We start from the raw sequence: 19947 nt of genomic DNA, 5'->3' as shown, positions 1-19947 counted from the left end.
TGCCTCAACCGTTTCCATGGTGGGTTGCTATCATAAGAGGCCTTGGATTTGATCCATCAGTTAGCCTCGACTTGAACTAGCTGTCTATCTGGCAGACCTAGGGATCTGCCGGTCGCTGAGACCAGCGGTAGTTTGATGCTTTTGCTTGACTGTGACTGAAATTACACCCCTCCAACACAATGTCAATGCTTGACCCTTCTCGATCGCGTCTTCCTCAGATTCAATTCCATACACTCTCCTCCCGAATGGTTCAACCCACAGGACTCCACGGCATGGGAATAAGGATCTTGCTTTTCATGGTCTGGATCAATGGCACTGTTTTGTGCACAGTATCCCCCCATCCTTCGATACCCCACGACATTTCTCGTCTCAATTTACGCTCCTCCAGATCCGCAAATTGCCATAGATGGTGCACGGTGTTCAGATCTCCAATCTGTACGAACCAAGCACCCACGCCCTCCATGACTTCTCGGCGTGCTTTGAGTCCTTTCCGCCAGTGTGTCTCCCATTCCAACAGGTTTCCGGGGTGCAAGGTATAGGATCGTAGTTCGAACAAGCCGCCAAGTTTTCGAGGGGGAGTAGTTGGCCAAAAGGAGAATTCCTGCATCAGTGAAATCTTCTTGGATGTGATAAGCGTCTGCAATTTTTTCTCGAAGGCGGGGAATTCAGGGTGGTGTGCGATGCTGTGCAATGAGGCGTGGTATCCCGTGTAGCGCTGGTATTCCCAGATATGAACTGCAGGAATTTGGTCAGTTTGATCACTTTGGCGACGGAGGCAGTATACCAAAAGTTTCACAATCCCCCACTTCTGTTCTCCAACTTCCTACCAAATGCACCTTATTCTCCGGGTCATTTGCCATCCTCGGATACCAATTGCCCACCAGTTCTACATAGTCGTCGACCTTATCCGGTTTCACATCGTGAAAGACGATCGAATGGACGTATTTGCCCCTAGCCAACACCTGGGAGAATGATCTTTCCATCTCTTTATCTAGGTTTTGGCCTTCGGGGGTGCCATAGATGAGGCTAGAGAGAGTGCCGGTTCGCTTGGTGGTGGTGTCGGTTTCGGCTTGTCTTGCTTCTTCTGTAGGGGGTGCGGTAGAGAGTGAGCCCAAGCCCAGGGTTTCAGACACGCGGGATGCAGCAGCAGTAAGACTTGGGGATCTATCAGAAGAAGACACAGAAGCATCAAGGAACTGACTGTCAGCTTGTTCTTTTCTCTTCCGAGCAGCCTCGAGTCCATCTCGGAATTCCTTCTGCTTGGTGTTGAAAGCATCTGCTCCGTCGGGGGTAAGGTCGCTCAAGGCAGGGCTGCGAGGAGGGTCTCGTAATAGAGAAGTGGTGGTGAAGGCGCGAAAGAACGAAGGAGTTTGGGCAGAGGAGGAGAGGGGTAGAAGTCGGCGGGCGAGCATTTTTGCCAAAAGTCGGGGTCCTCGAGCTCGAAATATAAGGGATGAGGTCGTAGCAGAGGCAGGGCCAGAATGATGCCTGTGGCAAGAGCGTCGTCAAAATCGATGCCAGTGGTTTGTTGAATTTTGGAGAGGTCCAACAAAGAGGAGGACTCGAGGTAACACGCGAGCAGAGGAGCTACGAGGTTATTGTGCCGGAGAAAGCCCCAATGGTCAAGACAGCGAGGAGGAGGATGCAGACCGTTTAGGCGTGAAAGACTGGGGGTTCGGGTGGCTCTGAGCAGAACGCGGGGAAATGGTCTGCAGCTGCGGGTGGGTGGTGGTGGTGATGATGACTTGGGGTTGGCAGTGGTGATAGTGGTAACTGTTGGCGGATGCGTGGTGATTGGAAAGCAGGAAGCTGGTTACGATGCCACCAGATGCAGAAGCAGGCAATAAGCAGGGTAGGCAAGGACAACCAACGACGTCACCACTGGGGAGCTTCACAGCAACAGCCTGGGGGACCATGTTTGGGCTGGTAGGCTGCCAGGTAGGCATTGGCGGCGCCCAGGCATCGTCCAAGCGGGAAGCTTCCGCTCGGCGCTCGTAGTTGGGCACTGCGGGGAACCCGAACCGCCTAATCCAGCAAAAGGCATGTATGACAATTTGACTTTTGGCGACCTGCTATCAGCCCACCTCGTCGCCGCGACCCATCCCTCCACCTGCGAAGTCGATCAGCTACATACGTCTTTACGACCAATCTACGGAGTACATCTGCTTTCAAATCTCAAATACTCGATACCGACGCTGTTCAATCCTGCCTCTGAAGGAGGAGAGGGAGGCATGGCCGACGCCCACAATCCACCCCTCAACTACGAAGCCTCCAACACCACCACCCACCCAGTGACCTCCACGACCCTACCCCCGGAAGTATCGCAATGCCTCAAGAACGCCCGTTTCCTTCATCTTGCCACAATCAGTGCAAGCCAGAGCAGCTCACCAACACCCCACGTGTCCTTGATGAACTACACTTTCCTGCCTTCATACGACCACCACGGGCCCGTCATCATCATGACCACAAACGCCAAGTCCATGAAGACCCAGAATCTGATGCACAATCCCAAAGTATCACTCCTTGTACATGACTGGGTGTCTCATCGACCGCCCACGGCCACGTCAGTGAGTGGTGAGCAACGAGCCGGGTCTCCGCCCGCCGCCGCAGCTCGTTCATCTCTTGCCGCCCTCCTTTTGAATCTGAACACTTCGGCCCTAAGCTCGATATCAACCACAATAGCTGGAGAAGCGAGATTTCTCGAACAAGGAAGCGAAGAGGAGAAGTGGTGCAAGGAGGCTCACCTGGCGAATAATACTTTTGGAGGTCAGGTAACGCAAGAGGCGGGATTTTTCAGTGGGCAGCAAGCAAATGCCGATTCGGAGAACAGTAGCTGTTATATTGAAGGAGATGATGTGAGGGTGGTCATTGTTCCTGTGCGTGAAGGGAGGATAGCGGACTGGAAGGGAGGAGTCAAGGACTGGGTCTTGGTCGATGAAGATGCTCCACCAACCAGTGCTGCTGGGAACACCGCCATAGGGGAAAGAGGCAGAAGTAATGGTCATCCCCTGGTGAATGGGATCAGGGATTGAAGGATCTATGAAGACTTTTTTGTGCCGAGGATTAGATTTCGAGCTGTGGCAGGATGCCTCATCGCTTGACTCAAAAATCCTGTGTGGACCAAGGAAAGAGTCGGGACAGATACTCTTCCTCGACCAGTTCCGCTACCGACCAAAGCATCTCGCCATCATCTCGTCACAACGTCCAAAACTCTAGGACTCAACCAACATATAAAACGCCAGATCATAATGCCTCCAGGCTTTCCAAGAGGTCCAACCAAAAATAACTGCAACGCTAAGAACCCACAAATGTTTCTCTTGCTCTAAAACAATGCGACGAAAGGCGTGAACGAGGGGAAGAGAGGGGTATGTACATAAGATAGTATGTCCTAGGGAAGTCAGGATGAGGAAGGGCCCAGCCGACATGGGCAAACTCGAGGTTGCAGGAGGAAAGCCTGAGCGAGACTTCAAGATGGAAAAGTTGGCAGTGCTGTTGATCCTATACCTCCTCACATCAATGTACATTTTGAGTCGTCTTTCGATCGGGCCGGCTTCACTTGCAGCGCCACTCGTGCGGCTTCCGTGAAGGCTTCGTTTACGCCTCGGTTTCGCATCGCTGAGCATTCTGCAGAAGTCTATTAGAATTCTACCACGGGGAAGGGGCGGTTTCCAGCGTTACCGAGATATCGCAGCGCCCCGATGCGTCGCGCAACTTCTAATCCCTCGTTATATTGGATCATGGGCCTTGGGGGGACACCATTTTCGTCGTCGTCATCTTTTTCGTGTTCTTCCCGCAAGTCGCATTTAAGAGCGCACAGGACAATCTTGACCCCGGGACAATGTTCATTTATCTCGGCAATCCATTTTGTGGAAACGTTTTCGAGAGAACCGCGGTTATCGACCTGGAGAGCAAAGTTTCACATGTCAGCCTCTTTCAGTCGTGAAGAGGCAGCGGCTTTGGCAAAGGGTGACATACGCTAAAGCACAACATGATGGCCTGCGTGTCATCGTATGAAAGTGATCGCAATCGATCGAACTCCTCTTGTCCAGCAGTGTCCCATAATGACAATTCCATATGAATGCCGTCGACGAAGATATCATGGACATAGTTCTCGAAGACAGTGGGTTCGTAGACAGTCTGGGAACCAAGAATGTCAGCATCTACCCCCACACAGACAAGGCTTTCTCTAAGGGCCATAAGATGTAAATTTGAGAGTAGGGGACGAACCGGGAAGAATCCACGAGTGAATACGTTCAGAAGACTAGTCTTTCCACAGGCGCCATCGCCCAGCAGGACGAGTTTGCGCTGCACCACTTTCTTCCCGCCGCACAAAGGCATTTGCGCTCGTTGAACGGTGATGTATCGCGGGGTTCAAGAGGTACAAGTGTTTGAGAGCCCTGCGCACGATCCGGGATTCGCTATGGCCCTAGCAAACAGAAGGAGTGCGGAGATTGTGTATAGGATATTTTGGAGGCGATGAGAGGAGTAGTGGTGGGAGATAGATCCGACGAACGCGAGGAGGGCGGCGAGGACGGATAGGATACTATGGATACTAGCAATAGGTTATAACTGGGAGGAAGGAGATGTTGAGGAGATCGGCAGAGACGATGGAGCAGAGATGGTCGAGATGTCAATCAGATCCAACAAAGAGGAAGGGTCCAGAGCCGTTTGACGCACTTGCACACTGCGGTTTGCAGCCGCGGACTATGCGGGTGAGAATGGGCGGTGCCAGTTGAAAGTTGTGGCCGGACGCCACCGGAGCACATGCCCGTGGCGATGCATTTCAAGCCTGGGGGGTGCGGCCTGCGCAGATGCCAGGTGCCAAAGGTGCCAGGCGGAACCAATCCATTTAGGTACTGTACCTACCTGTTACTGGTAGGCTCCATAGGCTCCTCTGGGCTCCTGGGTGCTTGGGATAGTGGGCTACAGTAAGTACTGTAACAGCTAGTCAGTGGGTCGCCTAGCAAAAGTGGAGTGATTGTTTTCCCTCTCAAGGGCAAACTGGGCAAACTTGAATTGGACCACACCACACCTCATTTCATCCAAGAGGCATGCTATTCTGAATGCACGCCAGCCGCTTCCCCGCGACATCGATGCTTTTGTCTGTTCATGGCCATCCAATCCTTCACATGCTCTGGTGGTTTGAATGGCTCTCGACTCTGCCTTGACGCCCCTCTCAGTGTACGTCTCAAGCTGCACTGCACTCTCATCGACAAGCACAGAAGATCATGGTTATAGCAAGTGGCCATTCTCCTTCTCATGCCCATCTGCCAACCGAGACCCGCCCCGCAGCGCCAAAAATAAAAACCGATCAACCGAGGGCGGCGCTGACTGTTGGCACAATCCCGGCTCACCAGACTGCTCGCAAGTAACACGGAGTATGGAGTAAGGTGCCTGAAAATCACTGAATCCTGCGACGAAGAGCGAGGCTGAGGCCAGTGGGCTCTTCCCAATCCTCTAGCCCGAATGCCTAATGCCTGGTACGTCAAGGATTGTTTATGCATATTGTCAGGCAGCCCTGCCACAGACCACGAATGCGGGCGGCGCAGTCAAGATCTCTAGGGCTCCTAGGCTCGCAGGCTTCCTACACCCAATTTGTCTTTCACTATATGACATAAAATAATTGACAAGAGAGACTGCTGCTCCGGTTACTGTCAAAGAAACAGAGGCTGATACGGAAGCACATTCGCAGGAGGCTAGAAGATGTTGATTTAAGATATCTTCTCTCCATCGACCAAGGCTTTGTTAGTTTTGTGGGGCAAATTGGAATTCAATGACAAAAGAATCAAACCAACCAACTCTCACTTAGATCACACAGTCTGCTTCGTCGGTAACGGCTGAGGCAATCTTTTGTGCAGACCCTAATCACTGACTAGTCCTACATCCCTTTGTCAGCCTGACCGGAGCAACTCACCGTCTTCTCTTCAACGTATCATAATGCAAGCTGTCGCAAATCGCCCTAATGCGGACAAGAGCAGAAGAAATGAGCTTTCACCAATATCCTCTACCCGGTTTAAACGGGTGACCTGCAAAGTCGAGGTGTGGAAGGCAAGAGGAGCGACAATACCTGATCAGATCCCTCGTCCTTCCGAGATAGTTGGTGAGGATGTCTTGAGTGGAAACCACAAAGCTTGAAACGTGGCGGCTTTCATTTAATCCAAGTCAAAATGTGATAGGCCTTCACACCACGACTGCTTCCGTCTCGCAGGACATTTGGCAAGAATTAGTCCCAGGACAGTCGGTATTGGAGTTTTCAGCTTGAAGGTTACGGAAAATCTTTTCAAGATGTTTTAGGCTGGCTGCTCTGTCCTCTCTTGTCCCAGCAAGTCTTTCCTCACTTCTCTTTTCTGCCTCTTCAAATTGACGGAAGCAACGGAGAAACCTGTCCCTTAACATTATCGGCCGAGGCGATCAGGATCAGACTGTCGCTGGATGGTACCGTTAGTTCGGAGATCGCAAGGCACAAGCCGAGCTCTCAGAATCGTTGTCTGCCAGACGTCCCGGAGCTGGAGCGTCAAAAACTCGAAGACTGCAGTGTTGTGTTGAAGGATCAGTGCTTCCTAAAGTCTATGGGCCACCTCCAGATACTTCGCGCGAAAATACTGAAAAGACATGTCTTTCAGGCGGCCGAAAGTGGTCAGGTCCATCCAATTCGCCCTCTTTAAATATTGTCAGGGCGCTCAATTCTTATCGACCCGACCCTTCTGTCCCTTCTGTCCCTATGTAGCACTATCGTCACTTATTTTGGACTGTGACGACGATCCTGAAACTATCTAAGGCTGCTGTTGAAGGACGATCCCGTCGTCTATATTTGGTGTTGAAGGGATACCAGTATGACCAGATAGCTTCTACTTTCGGTTCACGCTGACAGGGAGAGACAAGGTCGCCATCTTCGATTTGGAATCATCAGCCATGCCACCGTGTGAAACCTGAGAACAAATGGTATGCGAGGAAATTGAAGAAATCCAGAATGCAGGGTGACAAACGCTGGAGACCATTGACTTTGTAGCATGGTATCAGTCGATATCAGTCAAGCTTCGTACAAACGCCGCAATGTATTTAGGCACAGGTGTGGAAGAAGCAACAGTAAAATGGAACCTTTGTTTGATTGCTCAATCACAGAACTCTGGAACTTTGTTTTGATTTCTTCTTCTAGACCATTTCGCCGGGGTCCTCACGGTCTCGAGGAGGGCGAAGAGAGGACCGAGAGCTTCTTCTTTCCTACTGGCTGTTCGAGGATTTCTTCTTCTCCGAGAACATGTGAGCAGGAGGGCATTTGTGTAAGATCATGGAGCCTCCGCTTCCACCTCCGCCTTTTGTCCATGCATTTTTGCGTTGTTGGAAGGAATCTTCTTTGCGCGCATCATGGCCCTGTTTTCCCGCACCCCCACGACCACCGCATCAACGCCACCACCCACGGTCACAAGCATGCCATTATGCAGTGCAGTGCGTGACACAATCCACCTTCTACTCCTCGACAATGTTGCCCCGTTCGCTGACGTACAGGCCGTCCAAGAACTTCCGGATATCCTTGTTCCTCACTCTGCAGGCTTGTTGAATATCGGCGGCGGATTGTGACACGTTCTCGAGGCTGTTGCCGGTGATTTCGATCTGGTCCTTGACGCCCTTTGAGGCTTCCACTGAGACTCCGTCGTGCATTGTGACGTGTCGAACGATCTTCTCGCCCAAGAAGTTTCTACCGCATAGCAAATGAGTATTAGTATTGTTGTTTTCTCCTTTGCCTGAGGGACCATTGAGCTGCTTTTTTTGTCCTCTATCTTCCGTCCACGGCGATAATTGGGAGGGCGTCCGCGTGCCTAGAGAAGATTTGACGGGGAATTGCCTGCTCTTACCTGATTTCCAAGTGATACAATCCCTCCGGGTTCTTCTCGATGTTGACGTTGATGGGAAAGTGAGCATAGACGTATCGCATCTTGTACTTGTATCCCTTGGTCACACCAGTCACCAAGTTCTCAATAATTGACTTGACGGTTCGGAGAGCTGCGACGTTCTTTCTCTGGCCATGGTGGATTTCAATCTGAACGAGCTGTTGCCCTGCCTTGTTTTTCCCAATCGTGAAGGTGACGGCGATGTGGGAGAGATCTTTCGTGAGTTTGCCTGTGCGAGAAATCCCGTTAGTCTCTCTTTCTCTTTTAGCACTCTCCGTGCATGCAATTCCCCCATAGTTCTCTCCTGCAGCTGCAAACTTCGAAGTTGAAATCTCTCGTACCTCGGGGACCCTCAACGGTGACGATCCGCGAGCGGATGTGGATTTTGACACCCTCTGGGATGACCAGCTGCTCTTGCGAGAAGATATACTTCATCTTGGACAGCGGTGTGGGCGATTGATTGTGGGAGGGATTTGCGCAAGTCGGTTCGCGATGGGAAAACCGCACTTTCAGAAATTCCCCCAATTCTAAAGTGCCAAGCCCGAAGGTTTTGTGCGCGGCTTGGCATTTTGAGGGGACCTCAGCCTTGCAGACCAGCGACGAGGCTCGCTCACATTAGGTGTTTTCTTGCATCATCGATTTACGAGATAATTTACGTAGGGCCTCTGCTGGTTCTTCAAAATGGGAAGTGCAGACATGATTTCAAAGAACTTGAACGAAAATGAATCCTTTCCTAACTCCAGGCCTGGGTATCTTATGCTAATGGAAAAAATCTCGACGGCATTCCTTCCACTTTTTCTCCAGCACTCATCCCGCTCGCCGTGTTTCTGCCAGCATTCGCGCGACTGTTGGATCATCGTCGTCAATTTGGATGCCTTGTTCGCGCAGGGCATTCCTGTATCTCTGTTTCAAGCCTTCCTCATCGTCTCCTCGTTCCGCGTCAGGGAAATCGTCTGGATCAGCAAGCTCGTCGTCTTCATCGTCATTGTCATCAGACTCTCCTTTTGCGGCCGCCTCGTCGGATGCCTTTGAGTTGGAGTTCATTTTCATGTCTTTCATCACTTTCGTCAAGTCATGTTCTCGTTTGGCCGCAGTCTCTTGTTCGCGCTCCTTCCTTCGCTTCTCCAGCTCCGGCCGATAATCCCTTTCAAACTCCTTCCGCTTCTCTTCCACAGCTTCGAAGAAGTCGTCGACGCCCTCACCGGTCATGCTCGAAACTGCCACCATGTTTAGATGAGAATAGAACTCTTCCAACATGAGACTCATGCTATTGAGAAGGCTGGCCATGTAGCCGCTCCCGCCACCGAAGCCTTCGCCTCCAAAAACACCTTTGTTCTGCTCCTCATTGAGCGCTTCTTGAAATTTATCGAAATCCGTCATCCATTCTCTTGCGAATTCTGCATCCTGAACATCCGTCTTGTTGAAAACAAGAATCATAGGAAGCTTTGTCTTGTACAAAATTGAGCATGCGTAAAGCATATTAGACATAAACGTCGATGTAGAAGATGTACGCGGCGTATCGATGATGTAGGCAATAACGGTAGGGAAGGAGGACGCTAGCGACTCGAGAAGAATGCTGCCTGAAGCCGACCAGACGAAGACCTCGATCTGTCCTGGCGTATCGACCAGGAAATGTTTCGGCGGCGGCACTTTACTATCTGGAGGCGGATTTGCGCGCTTTTCAAGTAATGTGATGATTTGATCGATCTTAGTCGCGAATAAATTAAGAGACGTAAGGATGCCACCGTTCGGACCGAGATTGTACTGCTTCATTACTTCTTTGTAGTTGATGCTATCGCGGATGTCGATGTTAGGTTGAAATGGGACATTGATAACAGCAGGATCCAGGTTGAGGACATATGGCTTCTTCTTGTTTACGTGCAGATAGTTGTTGATGCGCTGCATGAACGTAGTTTTGCCAGATCCTGTGGACCCGTTAGTGCTTGCCTTCTAGAATTCCTTTGGTAGTCATACCAGCCATGCCGATACAGACAACGGCAACAGGAGATGTCGCCATTTTCGCCTGCTAAGATTGTCGTGCGTGGGCTTCGGTGAATCTAATCGGGTTGGATGAATCCGGTGAACTCTCAGAAAATTCACGAAGTTCGTCTCTCGCCTTGCTGGGGAAGGCGGGGAGCAATCACGTGGTTCGCGTCATACTCGGTCATATTTAAGGGGCGGTCTCGGCAGGTACCAGAGCTGTCTTGTCATTACAATTCTTAGCGTCGGTTCTTCATGGGCTCGATGGCCTCTTCGCCTAGCAACTCCTTTGCTATGCAAGCTATATTACTCAGCATCCGGAGTACGGAGTATACGTTTTGAATCTACCTACCAGACAAGCGCGCCTCCAGAAATTCTGCTGGTGCTTCGAACGAAATACGGGGCCCCGACCCAGCGATTGATCTCTGCCGATCAGTATGGAAATGAATCCATTCTATGTGAAATCAATCCGGTCTTGACTTTTTACTGTTGAAGACTGCTAAGGAGACAGAAGTTGATCAGCGGTACTATAAATATAGGTACAGACCAGTGGCATACCCCAAAAGAGGCCAGTCCCAAATTTACGTCCTTGTAGACAAGCGAAAAGAATTCCACGACGAATGGCCCCAGAAAACAAAGACCTCGAACTTCTCAACTTCCCATATCTCGCCGGCAGCGATAATACAAAGGTCCTAATATTGATATCATCAAGGGACACGGTAAGACGAGGATGTCTGGCCCAGGAAAACCCTGCCAAGAAGAGACGAGAGAGCGCGTTAAGGCCGGAGAAAGTAGGAAGAACGGGAAATTCTAGCGCGGAAAGCGATCCTGAAATGCCAGGCGGCCTTGAGAGAGCGGGTTCCCACCTGAAAACCCTTGCGGACGATAAGGTGTTGAGTATTTTTTTAACTAGTTTTTAACCGCGTGCTGCGTCGAATGAAGGGGAACTTGAATGTTGAAACTTGAGAGTCGGATGCGAGAGGGAGTGATGAGGAGCAGGACGGGGCGAAAAGAGGAACAGCATGAAGAAGACAACTGAGACCACCCAGAGTCTACCTCTCACAGTGTCAGCCATTTTTCATTCGCCCTTGTATCCCCAGGGTAGCCTTATTGCGCTGTTGCCGCTGCTGGTCTGATCTCGGTTCTTGCGCATAGGTGAGGGTGTCGCCTGGCAGGCTTACGGTCGTCTCGCCGGGAACTTTGGGGGAAAATCTCTCAACTGCCAAAACCTCTCCAAACAGTCCTTCGGGCATGGGATCGCTCGGCAGCTCACTCTGGGGTCGCAGCTGAAGTTGGGCCAGTGAATTCTCTAAATGCTCATGCGGGAAGAAGGGCCATGATAACACTGGGCAGCTACGAAAATTATATGACATACTCAGCTGCGAAGAAGGCCAGTGTGGCTTGGAGATGCATCAATGAAGGCCTCCGTAAGCATATCTGAATCTCACAGGCACAAAACAGGATGCCATAACCGATGGCAAGGGTTCGTTCCGATCCGCCAAGCTATTTGCCCTCTCCGTTCTCCCTCTCATCTCCACGCTCAGCTCTGCGACCAGCTTACTCGCCTAAATGACTCCACTGGTGCTCCTGCCTATGGTCTTTCTCAATAATTACTACAAATGTAAGGAGTCTCTGTAGAGAATAGTGACAGTGAGGTCTCCAACAGAGATAATATGTATTTTCCGATGAAGTGCATTAGTCCTACCGAGGTAAGCCTTCTGGAGTGGCGCAGTGGGGGCTAGTTAGGCTATACAAGTACAGATAAGCTTCGCGCCAATTCCATGGCCGAGATTGGTATGCGTTATGTGAGTACAGTACTTGTAGATGCCAAGGTTGGTATCCCTTCCGTACGTTCCGCATTTCCGGACGGCAGAGCTGCAACGTTGCTGGTTGAAATCCTCAGACCACACTCTATTTTTCCTTCCGCGACACTGACGAACAGCACTGCGGGCAGTAATGTTTGCCCATCGTGGTGGATATGCTGTGCTGACGGATCAAGAAGGCCTGAACCCAAGGCCAAGGTGAAGAAGAGAAAGGGCAATCCGAGTACACCAAGGACACACCTCCACCGAATAAGCAAGACTTTGACAGAGCGAGCATTGGTGGCATGACATGGATTCCACATGTCGCTGGACGCTTGCTCGGATGAAATTGCCGATCACTATTCAAAGTTTTGGCGGCCTGGAGTGGGAAAACGTTAATCGAGCAAGCGATGCGCAGAGTTTTGAATCCTGAAGGTGTACGAGAACCCGATCGCCTATCACAGCGTCCTTGCATCAATATACCGAAGAGATCCGAAATCAGAAGGGGATGCCCATGAGGTTGGTGATCGTTTAACTGTCGAACAGTCCGCCGCCACTTTCGAGACTCCCTGCGACCAATGCCTGAGCAGTGACCTTGGGCCTGGGGCGCCTTCGCAAGCATCTGGAAGAATTCCCAAATGCGACTTCCCACTCTACGAATGCACTGATAAGGTGTGTGATAGGGCAGGTCGGTAACTCCTCCAAAATTAGGACCGTGCTAGCTACGCTCAATAAGGAAGGCGTCTTGAAGATGTCCTTGTTCGCCTGACCTGTTGGAGCGTTCGCTATCAGATCTACTCGTTGCTGGTAAAGGTTTCTCGCGAGCTTCAGCGCCGAACAGCAGGTGTGTAGCACTCAGAGGTGGCATCGGTTGCTTCGTGTATTTGATCTAGTGCTGCCCAAAACCCGGGCGTCACGCGACGTCTGCCAATGGCACCTTCCTGACCAAGTTGTGGCGCCGCCCTTATCAGCAAGCGGCTCGGGGGCGGATATGGGTGGATGCTTGGTGGATGGTTGGCGGATACAAGTGGGCCTGTGGTGGATATCCAAGTGGATACCGGGTGCATGGTTAGTGGATGGTCGGTCGAGGCTTGGTGATTGCTTGTTCTATGCTTAACTCCCTCCGAAACTTAACCCGACCTCCAGGTTTCCAAGCGTGGCCCTCGTTTATTTGAAGCTCTCACACGCCGTTGAGCATCGCCTGCCTGATCCGGTAAGAAATACACATCTGCATCCCAGTCGGTAGGTATTGTATCCTTGCAAGCTCCCTCTACCTACGGGTAACGCTGGTTGGCGCGCCGTTATCTCTGAAGGAATACGCAAATCCCTTCCATGTTCAATTGGTAGCAGGTTTAGTTGCCACTGATCGGCCGTTCTCCTACCCAAGTGCGATTTACCTCCTCAGCCGGCGAATAGTTTGCTCCATTTGATTACATCCCATCATTTCGTTCGTCCGGTCAAATCTTTCTGGATCTGGAACCACGATCAGAATCGCTCCTGTGTGGCAATCCTCCCCCCAGCGTCCCCGAGACATGGCCATTCTTGTACTTGCATGTGGCAGACGCTTACAAGTATCTTGATTCCACAAAAGAGCTTGTCTTCTGTCGCCGGGGGAGAGGGGGTCCCTAGTTACATCGGCAGGACTACCGCCATCCTCACTCGATCAGCAGGTCGATAGTCGTGCCGTACATAACCAAGCCCTCAACCCTTCCGTTTCTCTTTCTCTCATCTCCTGGCATTGCTGTCTAAAACCACCCTTCTTATTCACGACCGGGTTGTCGCCTGGTCATTGTCAAACATGTCAATCTTCCCGACAGGCCCAATGGGCATCAGCATTCCCACAAAGGAGCTGACGGAGCTTCATGAACCCGACAAACTTCGCCAGCTATCGCAAAGCGGTGCTCACCCCGGCATCCGTCAGCGTCTATGGGGTCTACAGGCGCGTTTGGACCCTACCGTCACTTTCGAAGAATATAGCTTTTGGGCCAAGATCGAGCGTGAGATGGAGGACATAGAATACCGTCGATATATGGCCAAGCTCAAGGGCGGCGGCATGCTGGGTTACCTCAAGGCCTATTTCAGCAACAGTGCCGAGCTTGAAGTTCCCGGTTCTGAAGATGTGGCGGCACAAAGCGAGACCACTCACCCCGAGAAGGAGAAGGAAAAGGATGTCGTTGCCAACAACAGCGATTCCTCGCTGAACCCAATTGCACCGTCAAGCACTCACGACTTGGATGCCGAGTGGCGACGAGCCGCTCGAGCTCTCCGCACGACTGGCTGGATCACCATCTTCTACCTGATCACCACCGATATCCTCGGTTGGAGCCAGACTCCTTACGTCTTTGCTAGTTGTGGCTATGGCCTCGGTGTTGGCATTTTCGTGCTTTTCGGGATTGCTGCCGCCGCCTCAGGTCTGATGATCTGGAAGGTCTTCCTGGCTCTCGACTCTTCACGCTACCCTATGTTAAGCTTCGGCGACCCTTTCTTCCGTCTCTTCGGCCCCAAGACCCGTCACTTCATCAATGTCACCCAAGCCTTTCAGATGTGGTGTTCTGTCTGCGTTGTGCTCATGGGCAACTCCCAAATTTTGTCGCAGCTGGCCAAGGCCAAGGTCTGTTACATCGCCATCGTCATCATCAACATGGTCATTGGCATGATCTCGGGCGCGCTCCGATCTCTCAAGCACCTTGGCTGGTTATGCAATTTCGCAGTGTGGTTTAACATCGTCAGTTTCATCATCATCTGTGCGGCCGCCGCTCTCAATGGCCCGGATCCAACTGTCGCTCTCCAGACAACCCTTCTGAAAAGCTTCGAGCCGGTCAAGACTTTTGTCGGCACTCCACCTGCCCAGTATCAACAGCAGACTACTGATATTTTCGCGGCTCAGTTCAATGGTATTGATACCATCGTCTACGCCTACTCGGGTGCTCTACTCTTCGTTGCCTTTCTGTCCGAAATGCGCCACCCCATGGACTTCTGGAAGGGCTGTCTGCTCGCTCAAACATTCATCTTGGTCGTATATGTCTTCTTCGGCGCGTTCGTCTACACCTACATCGGTCAATACTCTATCACCAGCATCACCCAGGTTGTCAGCCCCTACGGTCTGCAACTGGTCAGCAATATTCTGGCTTTGGTCACGGGTTTCCTCGCCATCTTTTTGTATTTCAACATCGGCATGAAGACGGTCTATTTGGAAGTTGGCCAGGAGCTGTTCGGACTGCCGCCGATCTCTACGAAGAAGGGATATTATCTCTGGCTGGGTCTCGGGCCTGTGTATTGGATTGTCGCCTTGGTGCTTGCCGTTTCGGTGCCCAATTTTACAGCCATCACCAACCTCATCGGTGGCCTGCTTAGTCTCAACTTCACTTACAGCATTCCCGCCATCATGTACGTGGCCTGGGCCATCCAAAATGCGGCAACCCTGCCTGGTGAGGGTTTCGATCCGTATACGGGAGTCACCACTCGTCATGATGATGGCTGGAAGCGATACATGCGCGGGCTTCGCAAGAGCTGGTGGTACAGCGTTCCCGCGATCTTGTTCGCCTTGGGCGGTTTGGCCTCATCCGGGATGGGTTCTTGGTCCGCTATTCAATCCCTCAAGGAGATCTTCGGCCCTGGTGGCACTATCCAGACATCTTGGAGCTGTACTGCTGTCGGTTAAGCTGAATAAGTGCCGATCCTAGTCAGGTTGCCCGCGGACTGCCCCAATTTGCTACAGAAGGCGACTTTCGTCCAACTTGACCCAAGCCTGCTCGGATGTGCACTTGAAGACGACAATGCCATGCCACATATTTGCTTTGAAATACCAGGTGGAATGAAGCGGGATCCTATGAAGTGCTTGAAGATAGTGCTCCAAAACAGCAACAATACCTAGATAGAGATCACAGAGCTCATTACTGTGAAATTCCCTCTTAATGTTTGATTATTCGAGGGAGCGCCACCATCGCGATCCCGTCAGCAAATTATCATATGAATGATACTGTAAATCCTGTCAGTCACCGTCACCAGGAGTCCACAAAGCTCTCGTAGAAGAACAAATCGGGTATCATTGCCATGTGCCTGCGTGGTCTAGACTTTGAGGCGCTGAGCACTCAGGGGGCCCGAAGCCCACGAGCAGCACGCGGTACGGAGTGGTGATTTCAAAACCCCTTCGTTTTGTCATTTACGTTTGGAGGGGTTCTCAACTTTCGCGTCAGACCACGCAACCATTTTCCGCAGCTTTGGTAAAATTCCCCCGACATCTCATTCACTCCACCAAACCCGAACATTCAAGTACATTTTGTCGAAAATGACACTGGAAGACTTTGAGAAGGAGTTGGCAGAGCAGAAAGAGGCGGAGAAGAGACGGGAGAGGCGCAAGGAACACGAGAAGTCCGAACACAGGCACCGACACCATCACCATCACCGAAATTCTCGACACCGCGACTCGCATTACGATGACGAAGACGGTCACCGGTCAAAGAGAACGAGACACTCAAGAGACGAGGAAGGGTCGGAAAGTAGACATAGGCACAGACATCACCGCCGCAGTAGAGGAGAGGAGGACACAGAGGAGGACAAGCCACCTGCAACAAGCTCAGGTTCGGGCGAATTGAAGCGTGATGCCTGGATGGAGACTCCTTCGGCGCTCGATATCGACTATGTCCAGAGGAAAAGACCCAAACCCTCGCCGCAGCCGAAGTCTGGTTCTCTAGAAGCTGACTTTGAGCTGAAACTGCATGAAAGAGAAATCAACCATCACCTGCGGGATCTCAAGAACGGCACTCCCACCAACGAGCTCGAAGCCGAACCAGCCAGCCACGAAGTTGATTACACATTTGGAGATGCTGGCTCTCAGTGGCGTATGACCAGGCTAAAAGGCGTATATCGGCAAGCCGAAGAAACAGGCCGCAAGGTGGAGGACGTTGCCTTGGAACGCTACGACAGTCTACGAGAATTTGATGACGCGAGGGAGGAAAGGATCGAGTTGGACCGCCGCAAGACCTACGGTGATGGCTATGTGGGCAAGGACAAGCCCAGCGGAGAGCTGTTCCAGGAGCGGAAGATGGATGCCGGTTTCAAACGACCTCATCCACGAGAAACTGAGACCAGTCCAGACCGAGTTCTTGAGCAGATTCCTGTCGCGACAACCAATGCCACTACCCGGAAGGTTGACCAGACTACGCTGAACAAACTCAAGGCACAACTCATGAGGGCTCAAATGCGGAAAGACCCTAAAACCGCGGACTTGGAAAAGGAGTACGCCGAAGCGCTTGCTGCGTTCGAGTCACAGGATCCCACGATAATCACCCTATCCGCCATGGATAACCGCATGCTCTCATCCGCGCCTCGGAATGAAGTCAAAGCTGTGCAGAACCGCCGAGGAGTTGAACGCGGCCAAGTCGAGGAGAACGAAGACATGAGCATTGAAGACATGGTCCGTGAAGAACGCCGCACACGCGGACAGCAAGGAGGCGAGGGTCTGCGGATGGCGGAGCGGATAGCCAAGGACGCCAAATTTGGCAATGACCTTGATTACCTCGACGAGAATGCCGAAAAACTGGCCAAACGGGTACACAAGTCCGATGTCAGCCTCCGCAATGTCGCCATCAATGAGTATCAAAAACTCAATAGGATCTTGGAGAACTGTCCGCTCTGCTATCACGAAGATACGAAGACACCGCCTGTCGCTCCTGTCGTGTCTCTCGCGACAAGAACATACCTCACTCTCCCGACCGAACCAGAACTCTCGCCCCAGTCCACCATGATCGTGCCAACCGAACATCGCACAAATCTCCTCGAATGCGACGACGACGAATGGGAAGAGATCCGCAACTTCATGAAATCGCTCACGCGCATGTACCACGACCAGGGTCGCGACGTCATCTTCTATGAGAATGCTGCGTTTCCGCACAGGAAGCCGCACGCAGCGCTTTCTGTCATACCGCTTCCTTACAGCCTGGGAGAAACCGCACCGGCCTTCTTCAAAGAGGCCTTTCTGAGCACAGAAGACGAGTGGTCCCAGCACAAGAAGATTATTGACACCTTGGCAAAAGCCAAGTCTGGCGGATTGGGCAAACTGGCGTTCCGGAGGAGTCTGGTGAAAGAAATGCCATATTTCCACGTCTGGTTCGAACTGGATGGCGGCATCGGACATGTGGTGGAGGACCAGGAACGGTGGCCCAGAGGCGATCTATTCGCGAGAGAGATCATTGGCGGCATGCTTGGGTTAGAACCGGATGTGATCAAGAGGCAAGGACGGTGGCATAGAGGGACAGACAAGAGGGTCGAGGATTTTAGAAAGACGTGGAGGAAGTTTGACTGGACTAGGGTGCTGACTGAGGGCGGTGCATAGTTGAAGCAGGGTACTGTACAAGTTCGACCTTGGGAACGATAATCGATTAATTTGAAGAGTGCCATTTAAACCATATGGTATGTTCTTGATCAAACAAAATTGAAGGGCGACGAGGCTTTGGCTGAAGTCACGGGGAGGCGGCGGGGTCTAGTGAGTCTCCGGTCTCCGCACCACCGTCACAACCGCCCATCAATGCGGCTCCTCGGTTATCCGCGGTTGGCTTCCAGCATCTCACTGCGCTCAAATACTTGCTTGTGTCCGGGGAGGAGAAAGACAAAAAGAAAAAAGGGAGCCGCTCCATGTCTCCTTGACGGATTGCCCTCCAACTTGCACCATGAAGTACGTTCCTTCACCACAAGCCTTGCGATGGCTGCAATGTCTGGCGCGGAGCCAAAGCCTTGGTACGCGTCCTCGAACATACGCCTCTTTCCTCCGCATGAGCAGACACTTCCACGCGACGACTCGGTTAGACAGGATAGAAACACACACACTGTCAGACATCGGTGAAGGGGTGAAAGAGGTACAGATCATCCAATGGTTTGTGGAAGAAGGGGCTCCCATCGAAGAGTGGAGTCCTCTGTGCGAGGTCCAGAGCGACAAGGCCTCGGTCGAGATCACGTCCAAGTTCAGCGGCGTCATCAAGAAGATCCATTTCCCACAGGACGCCGTCGTGCAAGTGGGTGACGCCATGGTCGACATCGAAGTGGAGGGAGATGCAGAACCTGAAGAGACTGAAAAGCCGCCGGCGGACCAGGACGATCCTGGCAAGATTGCAGACGAGGAACAAGCCGCAGAGGATAACAGGGCCGGACATCCCGAGGAACAAGACACATCGACTCCTGCAGCGGTGCCTAAGCTGCCCAGCAAATACGCCTCTCTGGCGACTCCTGCCGTCAGGGGTCTGTTGAAGGAGCACGGCATTGCAATCGAAGATATCCCGGGCACTGGCAAGGACGGCCGTGTCTTGAAAGAGGACGTTTACAGATATCTCGAACAAGGCAGCCCTGCGCAAACTCCTCCGACCATTGTATCGTCGGGGCCGTCGTCGAAGCCTGAAATCGACGCGAAGCAGACGGAAAGCGCGCAAAGGCTGACGCCTATCCAGTCAGCCATGTTCAAGAGCATGACAGGGGCCTTGTCCATCCCGCATTTCCTGTACTCGGACACGATCGACATCACGAACCTCGCCTCGATGCGGACTCGACTGAACACGGCCAGAAAACCCGAAGAGGCGACGACGCCGAAGTTCTCGTACCTCCCCTTCATCGTCAAGGCCGTATCTTTGGCAATGAACCAGTACCCTCTCCTCAACGCGCGGCTGGACTTGACCACTGACCCTAAGAAGCCACAGCTCATGATGCGCTCGGTGCACAATATAGGGATAGCCATGGACACGCCCAAAGGACTTGTCGTGCCCGTTGTGAAGGCCGTCAATGGGCGATCGATTACGTCCATCACACGCGAGATCCAGCGCCTCTCGCAGCTCGGCCAAGCAGGCAAGCTCGGCAACGACGATCTCACGGGCGGCACCGTCACCGTCAGCAATATCGGCAACATCGGCGGTGAGGTCGTGGCCCCGGTGATCGTCGAGGGCCAGCTCGCCATCATGGGCGTCGGCAAGGTCAAGACCGTCCCGGTCTTTGCAGCAGATGGCGTCACCGTCAAGCCCGCGCAGATGGTCAGTCTGAGCTGGAGTGCGGATCACAGGGTCGTCGACGGGGCCACGATGGCGAGGATGGCACAGGTGGTGCAGAAATACCTCGAAGAGCCGGGGACTATGGTCGTCGACATGAGTTAAATGAAGACAAGATTTTGCGTAGTAATATGTTGGTTGCCATGAGCTGAAATACAATAAACGCAGAGTTAGGGCCTTTGAAAGCTACATGCGATGAAATCTTTTTTTTTTGGCATATATAGAGGACGAAGTACACACCGAGCCAAT

General features: G+C 52.2%; 8 protein-coding genes across 8 annotated transcripts; 4 read left to right on the top strand and 4 right to left on the bottom strand.

The window, feature by feature from the left end:
- Positions 1–250: 250 nt before the first annotated feature.
- Positions 251–1412, bottom strand: Z519_08219 (uncharacterized protein; the record flags this gene model as incomplete). The annotated part of the gene is made up of 2 exons (XM_016765947.1): positions 251–735; positions 785–1412. The coding sequence occupies 2 exons, from the start codon at positions 1410–1412 to the stop codon at positions 251–253; spliced, it is 1113 nt and encodes a 370-aa protein (XP_016617992.1).
- An 819-nt stretch (positions 1413–2231) lies between these two features.
- On the top strand, positions 2232–3032 carry Z519_08218 (uncharacterized protein; the record flags this gene model as incomplete). The annotated part of the gene is made up of 1 exon (XM_016765946.1): positions 2232–3032. The coding sequence occupies one exon, from the start codon at positions 2232–2234 to the stop codon at positions 3030–3032; it is 801 nt and encodes a 266-aa protein (XP_016617991.1).
- Positions 3033–3508: 476 nt separating this feature from the next.
- Z519_08217 (uncharacterized protein) lies at positions 3509–4338 on the bottom strand (the record flags this gene model as incomplete). Its single annotated transcript, XM_016765945.1, has 4 exons — positions 3509–3624; positions 3679–3901; positions 3976–4137; positions 4228–4338. The coding sequence occupies 4 exons, from the start codon at positions 4336–4338 to the stop codon at positions 3509–3511; spliced, it is 612 nt and encodes a 203-aa protein (XP_016617990.1).
- A 3129-nt stretch (positions 4339–7467) lies between these two features.
- Z519_08216 (uncharacterized protein) lies at positions 7468–8324 on the bottom strand (the record flags this gene model as incomplete). The annotated part of the gene is made up of 3 exons (XM_016765944.1): positions 7468–7696; positions 7854–8118; positions 8231–8324. The coding sequence occupies 3 exons, from the start codon at positions 8322–8324 to the stop codon at positions 7468–7470; spliced, it is 588 nt and encodes a 195-aa protein (XP_016617989.1).
- A 372-nt stretch (positions 8325–8696) lies between these two features.
- Positions 8697–9906, bottom strand: Z519_08215 (uncharacterized protein; the record flags this gene model as incomplete). Its single annotated transcript, XM_016765943.1, has 2 exons — positions 8697–9814; positions 9864–9906. 2 exons carry the CDS (start codon positions 9904–9906, stop codon positions 8697–8699), a joined length of 1161 nt encoding a protein of 386 aa, XP_016617988.1.
- A 3563-nt stretch (positions 9907–13469) lies between these two features.
- Z519_08214 (uncharacterized protein) lies at positions 13470–15332 on the top strand (the record flags this gene model as incomplete). Its single annotated transcript, XM_016765942.1, has 1 exon — positions 13470–15332. One exon carries the CDS (start codon positions 13470–13472, stop codon positions 15330–15332), a length of 1863 nt encoding a protein of 620 aa, XP_016617987.1.
- Positions 15333–15959: 627 nt separating this feature from the next.
- Z519_08213 (uncharacterized protein) lies at positions 15960–18005 on the top strand (the record flags this gene model as incomplete). The annotated part of the gene is made up of 1 exon (XM_016765941.1): positions 15960–18005. The coding sequence occupies one exon, from the start codon at positions 15960–15962 to the stop codon at positions 18003–18005; it is 2046 nt and encodes a 681-aa protein (XP_016617986.1).
- Positions 18006–18339: 334 nt separating this feature from the next.
- On the top strand, positions 18340–19803 carry Z519_08212 (uncharacterized protein; the record flags this gene model as incomplete). Its single annotated transcript, XM_016765940.1, has 1 exon — positions 18340–19803. One exon carries the CDS (start codon positions 18340–18342, stop codon positions 19801–19803), a length of 1464 nt encoding a protein of 487 aa, XP_016617985.1.
- Between the last annotated feature and the right edge of the window lie 144 nt (positions 19804–19947).

The sequence above is a fragment of the Cladophialophora bantiana genome, assembly GCF_000835475.1.
Source record: "Cladophialophora bantiana CBS 173.52 unplaced genomic scaffold supercont1.12, whole genome shotgun sequence".
Classification (NCBI taxonomy): domain Eukaryota; kingdom Fungi; phylum Ascomycota; class Eurotiomycetes; order Chaetothyriales; family Herpotrichiellaceae; genus Cladophialophora; species Cladophialophora bantiana.
Note: the sequence above shows the minus strand (reverse complement) of the source record. Positions and strands in the feature narration are given on the sequence as shown.